At 36.4% G+C, this 18,572-nt stretch overlaps 2 protein-coding genes across 4 annotated transcripts in view; both read right to left on the reverse strand.

Moving 5' to 3' along the window:
- The window catches only part of CngA (Cyclic nucleotide-gated ion channel subunit A), a 726,729-nt gene that overhangs the window by 538,031 nt on the left and 170,126 nt on the right, over nucleotides 1-18,572 (reverse strand). The gene's annotated exons all lie outside the window — the stretch shown is intronic.
- Nucleotides 13,063-14,062, reverse strand: LOC136852697 (anaphase-promoting complex subunit cdh1-like). The gene is made up of 2 exons (XM_067127610.1): nucleotides 13,479-14,062; nucleotides 13,063-13,360 (listed from the first exon to the last, which is right to left on the reverse strand). Exons 1-2 carry the CDS (start codon nucleotides 14,060-14,062, stop codon nucleotides 13,063-13,065), a joined length of 882 nt encoding a protein of 293 aa, XP_066983711.1.

Raw genomic sequence — 18,572 nt, forward strand, 5'->3', positions numbered from 1 at the left:
TGTGGCTCGTCAGTCAAAGTGTCTCAGCGAACTAGGGAGCAACGACATGCACTGAGTCTTGGTTTTCGTTGTAAATGCTGTCAGTTTCGTCTGCACACCTACGGCAGGTATCGATTAGATGATGGAGGAGACCTTGCACTGATGGGAAAATTGAAACCTCATCACCGTAGTAGAGGCTATTTATTGTTATTAAGTTGACAGTGCAACCGATTGGCAGTGAGTTCAGCTTGACTCCTGGCGCATGCGCGTCAGTATTAAAGAGATGCGGTGATAGACTGCCACCTTGACGAAGCCCTTTGGGGAAGCCGAAGTTGTAGGACAAGACGCTATTCCATTTGACACAGAACTGCTGCTGCTCATAGAACCAGCCAAATGGGTGTTACTCTTTTAAGATGCTTCTTCTATGAATAATACGGATACCTAACAGCATAATTATTTTATATATCTTCTAATTGTCATGATGAATTACTAATGTTAACGATAATACTGATGCATAATTATCCTCGCAGAGTAATGCGCGATATAAGGGAATCTTAAATCAACGTCAAATGTTTATATAATATACAGTATTAGCAAATGTAACATATCCCTAGTCTTTTATACCCGAAGACGAAATATATATAATTTTTCCTGTAAGAATAATAAAAACGCATCATCCAATAGTAGCCACAGGTCAGAATATATATATATATATATATATATATATATATATATATATATATATATATATATATATATATATATATATATATATATATATATATATATATATATATATATATATATATATATTTTTTTTTTTTTTTTTTTTGAGAGAGAGAGAGAGAGAATAGCCAACTAACTAAAGTTAAACCTTTCCTTTATTAATTAAGAGTTACTTTAAGAAAGTAATCCATAAAAGTTACGCGAAAGTCTTCCAAGGGTTTGAGAGAGAGAGAGAGAGAGAGAGAGAGAGAGAGAGAGAGAGAGAGAGAGAGAGCATTCTTTACGCACTAAATATACACACATAAGCATAGGCGTATCCATCGCTCGCTGAGATTTAATCTATAAAAAATATCATGCTCTTCGTAGCGAAGTTTGAAGACAGTTCCTGTAATCATTTTTCAGTCTTTAATTTTCTACTCATAATTCCTTTCCTTTTAATGAAGGATAATTAGCGTCTCTTCATCAGTATATTCAGAGTACAAAAGGCCCCATTAGCTGAACTTCATAAACTGAGAGAGAGAGAGAGAGAGAGAGAGAGAGAGAGAGAGAGAGAGAGAGAGAGAGAGAGAGATTGGTGGTGGGGGCTGGTTGATTTACGTTAAGCTGGCTTTGTGCCATCACGGGCCCTCGCCCTAAGCAGTCCATCAGTATGGTAGAGCGGTGATAGGGTAAAGAGGCCTAATGTGGGCGTATGGACTCGGACCAACCAACAGAGACAAGAGGGGTAAGAATACTTCGTATTTTATGACCCTGAGTTTCACTAGCTAAGAGGGACAATTTCTCACAAAGGGGTGGCAAGAGAGAGAGAGAGAGAGAGAGAGAGAGAGAGAGAGAGAGAGAGAGAGAGAGAGAGAGAGAGAGGCATAATTCGATCAAAACCCTTTGCGAAACCACCAACAAGAAAGTTAACAACTTTCTTCTCCTCTAGGCCATGAAATATTAATCCCTAATGAGGGGGTAGAGAAGATAGAGGGGAGGGAGAGGGAGGGGAGGAGGGAGGAGGGGAGGTAGAGGCGAGGGAACGAGGAAAAAGTAAACTGCCAAGGAGAAGAAAAAATGATAAAATATTCGCCTAAACTTTCCATGTTCTTTTGATGAATTCCGAAACCCGTGTCTCGTATCTTAATTCACCTCGTTAAGAAAACCATCTTTCACCCTCTTAAACCTCTATTCAACCCCCATCTTAAACCTCTATTCAAACCCTATAACCTCAGCAAAATCCCCAAAACTTGGCTTCACCATTAAATCCAAACCTCTAAAACTACTGAATGAAATCTTAAATTACAATTCCCCTTAACGACTCTAATCTCCACATTCACGAAAAACCCTCATCAACCGCAGACTTCAACCCCTTAAATCTCTATTCCCTAACCCCTCACATTACATCAAACCCCATAAATACGGTTCAGCGATTAAATCCCTAAACCTCAGAACGTCAATGCAATCTCATACATTAACATCGTGACTCCAATACAAAAATATATAAATAAAAAAGATAAACAAAAAAATTTTTAAAAACCACTCAAAATTTGTTCCACCTCTTCAACCTCCATTCACCCCAAAAAAACTCAATATATATATATATATATATATATATATATATATATATATATATATATATATATATATATATATATATGTACTGGATATATATGTTTTTTTAATCAACCCCAACTTATGCCACCTCACCAACCCCCATTCACCCGAAAAACCTCAACAGAAACCCCAGAACCGTGGCTGCCATGGCTCCACTGCTAAACCCCAAACCTTATTAACGATGACTCAACGCAACCCATCCAGAATCTCAAAGGGGAAACCTTCAGGATTTTTTATATATATTTATTTATCATTTAGACGCCGCTTCGGAGGTCGGAGGAGGTCGGAGGAGGGAGGAGGCCGGGAGAGGTCGGGAGGGGTCGAAGGAGGTCGGGAGAGGTCTTCCTCTGGCGGGAGGGCCGGGTCAAACATTAATTAACTCGAAGCTTTCGCTGCTGTCATGGTGGAAGCCTTTGTAAAGTCGCCAACCCCTGAGGATCGTTTCTCCAACACCAGAGGATCGTTGCTTACTTACGACGATCATTTCTTACTCACCAACATCATTTCTTTCTTACGCCTCCGTCGACACCACAAGTAATTTTTTTCATTCTTCTTGTAATTTTTTTTTTTCATTGACAGCATTTGGTTCTCTCTCTCTCTCTCTCTCTCTCTCTCTCTCTCTCTCTCTCTCTCTCTCTCTCTCTTTAATATCAGTAGATGACAGAAGCGCAACCATGGTACAAGAATAACAAGTTCCTCTCTCTCTCTCTCTCTCATTAATATCAGTATGACAGAAGTACTACCAAGATACACGAATTAGGAGTTCCTCCCTCTCTCTCTCTCTCTCTCTCTCTCTCTCTCTCTCTCTCTCTCTCTCTCTCTCTCTCTCTCTCTCTCCCCTGCGAAATACAGACACCAAGCTAAATTACTGTACAGAAGTAGATCTTGAACAATGATTGAAAACCCTCTCTAATTTCCACATACCGGCACACACAATAATAAAGGAATATCCTCACCTTAGGAATTTCTGAAAATCTCTCTCTCTCTCTCTCTCTCCCCCTTCAATTTTCTTATTTACCATACCTGCCACTTCAAATACCAGCTCCTGGCAATTCTGCCCTTCTGTTCTGCAAATAACTCTTCATTCTTGCAGTTCATTACATGCTAATATCCAGCCCTTCTCCCTCGGTACTACCTTACCCACAGAGAGTCCCCTTATTCCCAAATATATCCTTATTCCTCCAGTAACCCCCATAATACCTTACAAATCACCCGCAGCTGCAGGACTCTCAAGCTAAATCCTTATTTCTTCTCTCATCCTTCTAACTTCCTATTATCTACCTACAGTAGATGTTTATGGATGTCCCGCTGTCTTCTATTTCCATATTAATAGCCCCGGCTCCTTACTAACCCGCTACTCCTACATGATGCTTCCGTTACTTTTTCGGCAGTGTCTTACTTCTGTCAGAATAATGCTTCTTCCACAATAATCCCTTCTTCCAAGAAATTATCCTATTTCCCAACTAATTCTTTTGATAATTACTTATTCCCTTTTCAAATTGAAAGTTAGTTTTTAACACCGAATAAACGATCAGTTAAAATCTAACGCATCTAATAAATACTTATCTCGCTGTAGTTTTCTTGCAAAATTGTGTCCTTATAAAATCTCCCCAAGAGTCCCTACCTCTCGTTCAATCCATCAATTCATCCAAATCCCCCCTCCCCTTCCTACAGTAGTTTCCACCCTTTCAAATAAATCCCTTTAATTCTCATTTAATTAAATCACTTTTTTTTTATTAAACTAAGGAATTTCTTTCTAAACAAAATTAATACCAAACCTTCCACACGGTTTTCCCTCCCTCCCATCGAAATACTTGAATTAATTAAATCATTTCAGCATAGTTTTGAAAAATAGTAATGTTTATTAAAAACAATAAACAATCTCAATATATCCCAAACGCACATCTCCAATTAATCCCTTTACTTCAAAACTAAATCCTCTTTCTGCAACAAATCTCATTGATTGTATCAAAATTCTAATTCCTTCCTCCCACTCATTCCCTCCACTAAATTCTTACCTTCTCGACCCTTTTAGTTTTCTGAAAAAACTATTGTGTCGGTTTTGTCTGTCCGTCCGCACTTTCTTGTCCGTCCTCAGATCATAAAAAATACTGAGGCTAGGGGGCTGCAAATTGTTATGTTGATCATCCACCCTCCAATCATCAAACGTACCAAATTGCAGCTCTCTAGCCTCAGTAGTTTTTATTTTTTCTAAGGTTAAAGTTAACCATAATCGTGCCTCTGGCAACGATATAGGACATAACAAATTGCAGCCCTCTAGCCTCAGTAGTTTTTATTTTTTTTAAGGTTAAAGTTAGCCATAATCGTGCTTCTGGCAACGATATAGGACAGGCCACCACTGACAGCTGAGAGTTCCATACAAATCCCTCCACTGCTGTAATACCAGTAACTTCCACCATTTCCCAACGGGTCTCACTATCACCATCCCCACCAACCCCAGCATCCTCTTCCTATCTCGCTCCCTTTCTCCCCCCTCCCACCCCCACCACCAGCACCACCACACTAGGGAGATCCCTACTAGCCAGAGAGCGCCGGCGGAAAGTACAATTCCTAATCAGGGAGCGTAAACATTAAACGTCCCTAATTAAAAAAGCGAGAAGTCAAGCAACACTCCATGAAATTGCTACGCGTCGCTTCTTTTTCAGAGAGAGAGAGAGAGAGAGAGAGAGAGAGAGAGAGAGAGAGAGAGAGAGATTCTTTCCTTCTCCCAGGTCATAGCTCAAATGCTAAATATAGCCTACTCATTATTTAGGAAGCTTTGGCTCTTAATTAAATACCTTAGTTCTCTATGCCTACAAAAGGTTATAGTTGGTTAGATTTATTTTGAAGGTCTACAGAATGATTAGGAAGTCTATGCTGGAAACACCTAATTCTATAAGTCTAAAGAAGGCTTAGATTTGATCTACTTATCTGTCTACATAACTATTATGCAAGTCTACAAAAGGATTAAATCTGATTTGCCAAGCTGTCTACAAAACTTTTAGGTATTAAACCTAAGCACCTCCATTTTGTAAGTCTACAAAGGGATTATTCAGATTTACGTGGCCGGTCTACGAAAAGTTTAGCCTACTAGTTACTGGCTTGAGGCTCCTTAATTTTGTTGCTCTGCAAAAAGTAACGTTAGATACATTTTCTTTTTTAAAAAAGTCTACAAAAGCGAGTATTACGAGGCAGTGGCTTTAAATACTTCGTTTCTTAAGTCTAAAAATCATTGCTATATTCATTTTGTAGGTCTACAAAAAAGCATTATTAAACAGTGGCAACAAACACCATAATTCTGGATGACTACAAAGGCCGTCACCAATAGATTTACTCTGTTGGTTACAAAGAAATGGTTCGATCAACCTTACTTTTGTGGATCTACAAAATGCAGCAGTAACAGAACCTTGAGTGTGTACGGAAAGGCAGCATCAGATTAACTCTGTAGTCTACTTTATGAGTGTATTGAAACATAAGTGACCGTTCCTTGCAAATATTACAATCCAAAAATCATTGGAAGTCTAACTTCTTAGTTTACTAAAAAACTAAAAAAATGTGGAATATCTGCTACCAGCTAAACTTTAACCATGGCGAAGCGTTAAAATGATGTCTTCTTCTCAGCTGAAACATTAACCAATAAATTTAGAATAACTGCTTCCTATAAAACGTAAGTCATCAAAAAACGTCGGAAAAGCTCTGCATTAATCGAACTTTAATTTGGGTAACAACTAATAAAGACATAATTATGCATAGCTAGAAATTCCAACATAATCAGCGCCTTGAATAATTCATTAGCAGAAGCGATTAAATCATAATGAACATCAATATGAAGGATCGTGTTTATCCAACAAATTATTCAGTGACATAAGGTCGAAATGATCAATTTTGAATGAACATTTGGATAACCCTCACAACCTTCAGGAGCTCCGTAAGTTTATACATACATACATACATGATATACACAAAAACATACATATATATATATAATGTGTGTGTACTTATGCGTCAAAGTTTTTCCTTTTCATCACAATACTTTATGTTTCTTAAAATATGATACCTTTCGCGTGAATACACTGAATACTAATGCAATTACCAAGGCCTAGAAAATATATTCCAGACCTTGACAAATGCTGTATTATTGTCATGTATTTCTCACTGGGAAAAAATCAACTTGCCATGGAAAAATAAAAGAACGAAGCAAACTTGTATCACTCAGTCTTAGAAAACAAACTATCACAAAAACCTATCTAAAACGACGACGCCTCATAAGAGCAACTTAAAACTTGACAAGAAAGGTACGAAAAATGTACGTACATATAAAAAACATTCTTTCGTGGTTATTTAGCTTTTAATTTTGAGCATTGTATTTGTGCAAGAAAGAATGTTAGGTCAAAAACACCAACGGCCTCCTCCCTACAATAAGCCACCACTAACCATTTTCATTCCCTCTTAAATTACCTACAGATATTTTTCGCTATAGCCCGCCGAACCCAACCCATTCCTATGTAACGACAAGATAATATGCAGCAATAAACGTTCCAAATCACCCATAACTGAAATTAAGAATTTTACTGATCTCACATTGTCTCGCAAAGTGAAATACTAATATACTTTCGCATTAATTCTCTTCATAAGACTTCCATTAAGGCGCATTCTTTGATGAGCAATGAAAGCTAAAGGTGATTACCTTTCAGAACGGGCGAGTTTTAATTGGCAATATGATGTCAATAGAACGAAGAGCTCCTTTCATAGTGATATGTCAGAACGCTGCGAAATGAATGATTCGGTGACACGGTCATTTATGCACGTGGACATAACGAGAATCTCAATTTTTAATTTTTTTTTTTTTTTTTTTTTGCTAAAGGCAATGTTTCATGTTTTAGCCTTTAAGAAACATCAAACATTTGAAATCTTATTTGGCAAAACAATAATGCATTAAGAGGTATTTACTTGACCGAACTGTGGATTTTTCCTCTTCTTGGGGATGAAATAATGATAACGACAATAATATAAATAAAAACAAATTTTTTCGTAAATTTTCCTTCCCTTGGGTATCTGGGTGTTCTACGCCCAAAGATTTTCTGTCTCCCTAAGACCTGGCCAGTAGGCAATGCTAAAGGGCGTTGGCAGCGTCCCTCCGGCCCCTTGCTGCATCCCCTTTCCAGCCATTTACTTGGCCTAAATCCCCGATTCCTTTCTTCACTCTTGCTGTTCAACCTCTCTAACTGTCATTTCTGTCCTTTCTCCCAATTCCACCTTTAGATCCTGGTACTTCATTTCATTCATTTTCTGGATCTTTATCTTGCTGTCCAGCCGCTCCAACTCCAACTCTTTTCACTGTCTTCGGCATTAAATGACAGAAGGTTCTCCAGTGCCTGACTTGACAGCCTGAATTTCTTGAATTAAGACGTCACTCCACCTAATTCTCTGCCTACTTCTACTTCTACCTTTCACACCCATACCATTTGCTTGCTTAGCATAAACATAAGGAACAGCTGGCTTTTAATCAATACAAGTCATATATCCATGAACAAAAAAAAAATTATTAACCTCGTTAAAGGTTAATATCTGGGCCTACCCAAGGAGTGCGATACAGACAGCCTGTAGTTCCAACAAGGGAATGTTCAATGCAACGTACCTGCGAGAAAAAGATATTGTTAAAAGTTTGCTAATTTGCAAGCGCAAACTACAATATAAATAGTTTTATTACTCTATTTGTCTACATTCCTATGTAACGGAACTTTTATCCGAGCATACAAATATACATACACACATTATATATATATATATATATATATATATATATATATATATATATATATATATATATATATATATATATATATATATATATATATAAAATGTTAGTGCCACTAAACCCTTACCACAAACTCCCAACCAATGAAACACTAAAATTCCAGAATTATGAAAAATCTTAATGATACGAGACACAATTCAGAAATTTACAGTACAGAACACCCATTCCCATTTTCCGATGTCATAATGAGAATTTTGAAAACCAATTTAATCACAGCAGCATAAAAAAAAAAAAGAGCAATATGACTACAAAGATAAACATTTCCTAAGATTAATACAAATGACATAAAAAATACTTCCACAAAATGAAGGCATTAAAATATATTCATGGTGATTTTGCAGCGATTAAAGCAAACGGGTTTGCGGACTCAGCATTAATACAATTAATACAAAATTCAGGATGTCATTACTGAGAGAAAGCGAGAGCTGAGACTACAAACAAAGCATTTATAAAATAATAATAATAATAATAATAATAATAATAATAATAATAATAATAATAATAATAATAATAATAATAATATTATTATTATTATTATTATTATTATTATTATTATTATTATTATTATTATTACTGGAAATAAAAACCCACAGTTATGTATGGGTACAAACAGATCTGAAAACAAATCTATACAGAGAGCTTTCGGGAATCTGTTCGATCCGATTGAGATTAAAAAGGGGACTTTAACGGATTCCAGAAAGCTCTCTGGACAGATTTACTTTTGAATATATCTGTACCCATACATAACTGGATTTGTTTCTCCATTTCCAGACGCATACTACTATGAGCATTTTGTAATTGTTATTATTATTATAATTATTTTATCATTATTATTATTACTGTCATTATTAAAAGTACTCACAGTAGCATGAGTCTTGAAATGGAGAAACAAATCCAGTTATGTATGAGTGTATATACTGTATATATATATATATATATATATATATATATATATATATATATATATATATATATATATATATATATATATATACCCATACATAATTGCGGATTTGTTTCTCCATTATTATTATTATTATTATTATTATTATTATTATTATTATTATTATTATTAACTTTCTAAGCGTGGCAACAATAATGCCACACTATGCAGTTCTAACATCACCAAAAGTAATATTAATAATACCATACTACTATTTATCCTATAGCATACCAACAACATCACCTCAGCAACACCGGCAATAACGAAAAATAACAAAACGAAAAAAACTAAAGACAATAAAGCGACAACGGAGGCAATGGCCATCAATCACCGCAACAACATACATGTCAATCTAATAAGCGCAATTAATCACGGGACGTCACTGATCGCCTCCGCTAATTAGTGCCATGACGAAGCACTACAATTCGGCCCGACCCTCGTGACCTCGTCCGCGGCTTCAGTGTCGCCCGATGTGCGCATAATAGCGAGATTGAAAGTGAGGGATTTCAATTAACTGATGCCCGGTCCAGCGAATGATTAAACACGCATAGCAACGCGTGCACGCATGGACGCACACGTGTGTGTATATGTATATGTATATATATATATATATATATATATATATATATATATATATATATATATATATATTTTATATATATATATGTATATATATATAAATATATATATATATATATATATATATATATATATATATGGGTGTGTGTGTTTTTGTATATGTGTTTGCATGTATGTAGCCTATGTATGTATTTATATTATATATAACATATATATATATTATATATACTCGCTTTTGTCGGTTTTCGTATATAGAAAGTATGTGCATTTTTCTGTATATACGTTAACCGACATATATACATATATATATATATATATATATATATATATATATATATATATATATATATATATATATTTATATATGTGTGTGTGTGTGTGTGTAAGTATCAGTTAACATAAATAAAAATATGTACATTTATACGATTACCTCCGTAGCTACAAATAGGTGAGAGAGAGAGAGAGAGAGAGAGAGAGAGAGAGAGAGAGAGAGAGAGAGAGAGAATCGGAATGCCTAAATCGAGCGTCAAAAATTAAGCTCCAGTTACTAATATTGACTCCCGAAAGGTTAAAGACTCGGGAAAAAAAATTTGTGGAGCCTATCGGCAAAAGGTTTCTCTGTTTCCCAAATTAGCATCAGAGAGAGAGAGAGAGAGAGAGAGAGAGAGAGAGAGAATACAATCACTTAAACAGATCACAAAGCGTAAATGTACTGACTAGATACTTTCAGAATTGGAAATATCTCCGTTTAAGTGACACCGAAAAAAGAATTATAATTATTTTTTCTTCCCAAAGTCACCTATTTCAGATTGAGCGCAAACATCTTCCTACCCTTTTCTCTCCTAAAATTTCAGAATTATATACCCTCTTTACCTACCCACCGTCTTCTGCTCTTTCCACATGACAAAACCACTTCAAAATATCCTGATTCAACTATGCTAGCATTTTTACCACGTCTGCGCAGCTTCATATTTCTTAACTCTTTCGATTCCTACTTCAATATTCTATAAAAATCTTTCATTTCAACTGTTTCATTTGTATGCAATATCCACACTACACTTCAGTAATGTAGAGTTGGCTCAACAATTCCTCCCAACATACCAAAGTTGACTATATTACATATATATATATATATATATATATATATATATATATATATATATATATATATATATATATATATATATATATATACATATACTGTACATATACACACACATACTGTTTGGGCATATTTTCTCTCATACAATTTCTTTTGAATTCAATGGCATTATTTGCAAAGACTATCTCCTCATTTAATCTGAATCAGTCTGAAATGAAAAAAGAAGTATAGACTGATTAAAAGCCTAAATAAGAAGACAGCCCCTGTAAATAATGCCACTGAAATAAATAAATATATATATATATATATATATATATATATATATATATATATATATATATATATATATATATATATATATATATATACATACATACTGTATATATAAATATATATATATATAAATTTCTGACTCACATCAGGATCGAACCCAAGTCTTTCAATTGAAAGGCAAAGCCGCTGCCGCTCAGCCATACAAGTCATAAAAGAAGTTGGAACCAGACCTGGGTTCGATCCTGATGTGAGTCAGAAATTTATTTCTGTTCCACGCGTGATTGTGTGTTGATTATTTCTATATATACATATACATACATTTATATATATACAGTATATATATACAGTACATATATATATCAAATATATGTATATAAATACATATATTAGTTTATATTTGCATGAGGACATTCACACTCCTAAAATAGACAAAGGCAACTGTTTTCATCATTTTAACGTTGACTAAATCCAACAGCGAGTGGGAGGCAACAAACGCGACGCGTGGGAGTCTTCGTCAACAAAGCTTTAAAAACTCGGTCACTTGAAGACCTAACGAATCTCGGATTTAATAGCTTTCTCTGGTAGTTTCCGCCTTTCATTTGACTTTCTTTTGACACTTGCTGTTAATAAAAAGCACACTGATTAAAGAAAATCACGCGGATTTTGTATTTGCTTTCGATCGTTTTGATCTTGTACTTTATAATGTCATTTTAGCCATGTTCTTTTTTATTGTTTTTTTAACATACCTTTTCACTACTTATATTCTACCCTCTTGCGGTATTTTACCTTCCACTTATTATTTTTCCACTTCCACGTCTCTTTTCTTTGCTCGTCAAACTTCAATTTTATGCTGAACATTTAGTCCACAACCTTCTTTTCGATTATATACCTTTAGTCTCATTACTACCTATTCTGCATTCTCAAAATTTACTTTTAATGTTCGTATCATATATATATATATACATACATACATACATACATACATATATATGTATATATATATATATATATATATATATATATATATATATATATATATATATATACTGTATATATACATATATAAAATGATGCGGACATTAAATATATATATGTATATACATATATATATATATATATATATATATATATATATATATATATATATATATATATATATATATATATATATATTCATATATTTATATACTATATCATATATATACATACATACATACGTAAGTATGTATATAAGTGTATGTGTGTGAATTCAGCTAATCATATCCCCTCATATTTTCCCTTTTTCCACTTCCGAATTACTTCAAAATATAAATCTCACTCTTGCACCTTACTTTCACTTCCCGCAAATCGCTACATCTTATCCATTACATCTAAATTCATTTTACCTCAACTTAAATTCACTTCAGTGAAAGTATACCACTTTAATTTCGCTTCTGACATATCACCACATCTCAGCAGTTTTATCAAACTTCATTTAAACCTTTGTAATTAATTTTTACTGTGAAACATATCTCCCAACACAACACTTCCTAAATGGGTAATATCAATTATCCCAATGGCTATTTAAAGCTCTGGTTCGTTGTAACTGCAATAAATACGATCTAAATAAAATAAATGGAATGTCTGACACCATTTTAATTTATGGTAAAAAATGAAAACTTTGAATCAAACCTTTCTAGGGAAGCCGACAGCCTTAGATATTACGAAGATAGTATCTTTAAGATATTTTCTTAATCGCGACGACAGTCTCCATAAATCTTGATTTCTTCAAGGTCATTCATTAATCCTGTTATTGTCTTAATACCTCAACTTATTCAATTGCGTTTATGCCGCGACCTGTATTTTCGTTGTTGTTCTACAGTTGTTTCGAACGCTGGCGATCAGAACAGAACATAGAATTTAGGCCAGAGGCCAAGCACTGGGACCCATGAGGTCATTCAGCGCTGAAACGGAAATTTAGAGCAGAAAGGTTTGAAAGGATGGAAATGAAATGAAGGTGTTGAGGATTGTGGAAATAGGTGGTGATGCAGTTTTTACTGATGGAAGCTAGGATATTTTTGACGGTGATGACGATGGTGTTGTTAATGGTGGTGGTGGTGGTGGTGGCGATGTTGTTGTCACTGGTGGTGGTAGTGGTGGTGATGATGTTGCTAATGATGGTGGTGATGTTACGGTTGGTGGTCGTGATGACCATAAGGTTGTTAATGATGGTGATGGTGGGGGGCTGGTCGTGGTGATAGGTAAGTTGTTGCTATTGGTGGTGGTGGTGGCGATGTTACTGTTATTGGTGGTGGTAGTGGTGGCGATGTTATTGTTATTGGTGGTGGCGATGTTGTTGTTGCTGCTGCAATAGTGATGGCAATGTTGCTATTGCTGGCGTTGACGATGTTGTTGTTATTATTAGTGGTGGTGGCGATGTTGTTACTGTTGGTGGTAGCGATGTTGTTAATGCTGGTGGTTGCTATGCTGTTACTGCTGGTATTGGCGATGTTGTTGCTATTGGTGATGGCGATGTAGTTGTTACTGCTGCGATAGTGATGGTGATGTTATTGATGTTATTATTGCTGGTGTTGACTGTGCTGTTGTTATTGGTGCTGATGCCGATGTTTTTACTGCTGGTGGTGGCCGTGTTGTTGTTAATGCTGCTGTTGGCAATGTTGTTGTTACGTCTGGTGTTGGCAGTGTTGTTGCTAATGCTGGTGGTGGCGATGTTATTGTTACTGCTGGTGTTGGCGATGCTGTTGCTAATGCTGGTGGTGGCCATGTTGTTGTTACTGCTGGTGGTGGTGGCCATGTTGTTGTTACTGCTGGTGGTGGCCATGTTGTTGTTAATGCTGGTGTTGGCGATGTTGTTGTTACTGCTGGTGGTGGTGTTCTTATTGGCGGTTATTGCTGGTTGTGGCAATGTTGTTGTTACTGCTGGAGATATTGTTACTGGTTGTTGTAGCGATGTTGTTGTTACTGCTGGTGTTGGCCATGTTGTTGCTACTGGTCGTGGTGGCGATGTCATCGAAGGAGGAGGCAGTAGCCGAGATGACACCGCCATCATCGATCCCAGCCTTCCGATAAGGACGTGTTCCTGTCGTCATTGAAGTCACCGACGCCTTTTCAGCTGCGACATCAAAGCAGGGTTCTTTGATATCGTTGGATGATTACAGACGTTTCCTATCCACTAAAATGTCCCTGTTTTGTGATCAAACTATCGGCCAGGTATAACATCAAAAAAGGATAAGCTACTGATGAATGAACTCTTAAAAGCGCCTTTTCGTTGTTTACATATCAAAGATATACAGTAAATTCTCGAATTGTTGGTTGCGTTCATTTGGTAAATTATGTTGGGTTCATGAGACATACTTACATGAACTTGCATATTACAAACTGAGGGGAGACTGTCGACTTTTTGGCTGCGTTCATTTGATAAAAACATATAAATGAAATTAGTTTTGTACAGGTAAAGTCAGGTCCATTCATTTGCACATTTGCAGGAAAAAAAATTGCATTCAAAAGAAAATCCACTACTAATAACTGTGCCCACTTAAAGTATGATACACCGCAGACCCTACATTGTAAAACCAAACAGAAACATAAAATAAAATCCAATAATGCATAAAAGACGTCTTAGAGCAGGTTGATACAGACAGCAAATATGAATAAATAAAGCCATTTCAAGATCAGAATCAAATCGAAAACGTTCTAACAGTATGACACTTAGGAATTTCTACTTCTCCGAACTCTAACTTAGCCGCCAGATGGCCTTGCTTCCTTTATTCTACAGCTACTATTTCGGCAACTGCTGCGTCACATCTGAAGTTGGTCCCATACCAAGAGCCCATGAAACAACCTTAAATCTCTTATTGCTTTTGTGTTCCCATATGTCTAAACTGTCTCCCTTTTCTAACTGTTATTTTCACTGGGCATGGGCTACTTTTCTGTTCAGTAGCTACGCCTTAAGTCTTAAAGAAAATATTGAGCGTTAAATCAAAATTTTGCTTCGGAAAAGCCCAGTAAAAAAATAATGTTTATTTGTTTACTAATTACAAATTATTTTGAACAATATTGCCGTTTACTAATACACAGCCGTCTCCTTTAGACGAAAGCCTGGCTAATGATTCATTCACAAGGAGCAAAGACGACACAGTCAAATAACTTGCAGTCCCTTTAAATAAGGACGAGGTTCCTAGCCTTATGCCATCGTCTCCACGTAGACAGAGATCCAACACTATCGACTGACCGTCAGTTACATAATCAACTCCTAAGGTCAACAGACACACGATAATTTTTGCTCAGGAAGTCAAACGAGAGAGAGAGAGAGAGAGAGAGAGAGAGAGAGAGAGAGAGAGAGAGAGAGAGAGAGAGAGATTCAGTGAACGTGAATGACTATTCGCTGCCTTGTTTGTCCGCCAGAAAGGTAACAAATACCCCGAGGGGCATCGTTCTACAGAGACAAAGTTCCTCCCCCTTCCCCCGAAAAAGGAGGCCATTCTACTTAATTTGTTGACATTCTGTGGACTCTCCTCATATCACAATGATTAGCTGTGCCGTAGGGGAGGAAAAAATATCAGAGGGAGATGGGCCCACAGGAAATTCGTGTTTTAATTTCAGGGATGTGATGGTAGTGGTTTGCCAAATGGTTTTGTAATGTTATCTATGGCCGTATACTTCTTTATCCTACTATCTGTCTCCTACTGTCACTGTACAGTAATGAGAAAGATGGACATGTTACACTTCAGCTTATGAACATCATACTCTTTGGAAGCCCTGAATTTCAAGTCATTAACCCCTGAAGGCCTGTTCCATACGAACAGGTTTCATCCTCTGAATAAGAATAATAATAATAATAATAATAATAATAATAATAATAATAATAATAATAATAATAATAATAATAATAATAATACATATCAGTAATGAACCAGTCTTTCATGTATGGCATATTATTTATCTCAGTTATCAATGTCTTTCTATATAACCCTTTATGCTATCAATCACTTTGTATAGATACCCATTCACTTGCCTATTTATCTACCTTAATAATAACCACTTCCCTAAGACTAACGATTCACCGGTTTACATAAACCATTAAAAAAAGTTTCTAGCCTTCTATAAAACTGTCATCTATCTCTGTGCTCATAACATTTTATTGATCTCTCTATATCTCCTATATCTGTCAGTCCATCTCTTTAATACTACCTATCAATCTGAAGTCAGGGTCATTTGGGCTTATATAAATAAAACAAAACAAAAAAGAATTTCTTTTATTTCAAGCTATGACGTCAAGATGGCTTTGTTTCAAAACACATGCACCTGTCATCCTTAGTTACAAAGCACGTGTTCTTGAGAGAGAGAGAGAGAGAGAGAATGTTATCAAGATATATATGTTAAAATGGAGCCTGTATTGTTCACCTGGATTAAATTTTGTGAGGACCAATTTGCACCTTATTAATAGCACTTGGAAAAGACCTTGCAAGGTTCATACCTATGAATTTTGTTTTTATTTGGTTCAGTGGTTCTCAAAAAAATCAAATTGAGAGAGAGAGAGAGAGAGAGAGAGAGAGAGAGAGAGAGAGAGAGAATCCTACCGGCTACTGTGAAAACGAAACCAAAATGCGGATTCTAGCGGGCTCCAAATTAATAAATTTCTCATAACGGTTTCCGGACTGGGTCATTTTAAACCGGCCCTTATTTTCCTTCCATGACAGCTCTGCAATGGGGTTTTATATATTCCTGCCAGTCCAGAGATTGGATCACTGCCAAGCGTTGAGTAACGGTTAACGCCGGTAATTAAAAGGAAAAAAAGTTGCAGAAATTCGAGAGAAATCTCACTGGGGTCTAGTCCGAATGGCAGTGGGTCACAGTTTCCATTTTTAGGTGGTGAACGAGGGGCGTACAAACTAGCAATTTGATTAAAATAATAAAAATGGCTTTGACATTTTCTTTATACAATTTTATACAATTTAGACCAAAGGCCAAGCACTGGGACCTATAAGGTCATTCAGCGTTGAAAAGAAAATTGAGAATAAGAGGTTTAAAAGGTGTAACAGGAGGAAGACCTCGCAGTTACACTAGGAAACAACTGTTACAAGAGGGTGGAAAGTAAAATGGAAGAAAGAATATGAATGGAGGAGCAGTAAAAGGAATGACGGGTTGCAGCTATGGGGCGAAGGGAGGCGGCAAAGAACCTCAAGTAATGCCTACAGTGCACCGCGCGAGGTGCACTGGCAGCACTACCCCTTACCGGGGGCTTTTTCATATCAGGTACATGATACATTTCAAACTAATATGCATTTGTTTGGTTGCATTTTTTTCTTCCAAAATCGTCAGGATTATGTGCATGCCACCTCAAGGACAGATTCGGACATGTGCATAAAATAATGTCTCTTTTGAAAGTTCACACACGGACACCAAACTGACATGAATATACTTTTTATTAATAGGCGGACGCTACTAGCTGCTAGTACATTACGGCTGATTTTGTAGTTACTCCTCACACTCCATACACAGATGTAAATTCATCCAGTTAAATGGTAACAACTTAAGAAATAAGTGCTATTTCTATCATTCTATTAGTGCTCAGGCATCACTGTGACACATCCTTGTCACTTATTTCAAACCTTCTCTGTTCATTTCATGCGGATCTTCAATATCCAAAGCACGTCTTCCTGGGGGCTTTCTTTCCATCGCGTCCCATACCAATAACAGTGATCAAGAGACGAATGAAACTTTTCTAACTTTCTCATAAGTTTGGAAAGAGAAACAATATTCTCACGAGACGTTTTTCTAGCTATGTCGCTACCTGTCTCAACAGAAACAAGTAAAAAATGCGACGATGTGCCTTCGGCGCAATCGAGTTTTCTGCATAGCGTGTAATGCTGTATCAAACTCTCAGCCACGGCCCATGAAACTCTCAGCCGCGGCCCATGAAACATTCAGCCACGGCCTGGTGGTGGCCTGTGTTGTTGGCACCTATAGCGGTTCCAGACGCACGATCATGGCTAACTTTAACCTTGAATAAATTAAAAACTAATGAGGCTAGAAGGCTGCAATTTGATATGTTGTATGACTGGAGGGTGGATGATCAACATATCAATTTGCAGCCTTCTAGCCTCAGTAGTTTTTAAGATCTGAAGGCGGACAGAAAAGTGCGGACGGACAAAGGGCGGACAGAAAAAGTGCGGACGGACAGACAAAGCCATCTCAATAGTTTTCTTTTACAGAAAACTAAAAGGGAGCGGTGAAAGCTGATGTGTCCTCCCAGGATGAAGTCACATTATGCTACTCTTGCAAGGCAGATTCTGGCTGCTCCACTTCTTATGATGTGTTTCTGCAAAGGCTGAAGGCAAAGTAGGACCAGCATCGTTTGGCCCAGTCTCTGAAGTAGTACTTGACAACAGATGCTGATATTGGGTCAGCATTTTATATTTACAGTCAGTCTAAAATCCAGGCCACTGTCATTTCCCTTGAGAGTAAGTTACTCTCAAGATATAGAGAATTCAACATTAAATGATATTTGTGGCTTAATAGTCATGCGTATATAAGTGACTATATATATATATATA

This window comes from Macrobrachium rosenbergii, chromosome 26, assembly GCF_040412425.1.
Source record: "Macrobrachium rosenbergii isolate ZJJX-2024 chromosome 26, ASM4041242v1, whole genome shotgun sequence".
Classification (NCBI taxonomy): Eukaryota; Metazoa; Arthropoda; class Malacostraca; order Decapoda; family Palaemonidae; genus Macrobrachium; species Macrobrachium rosenbergii.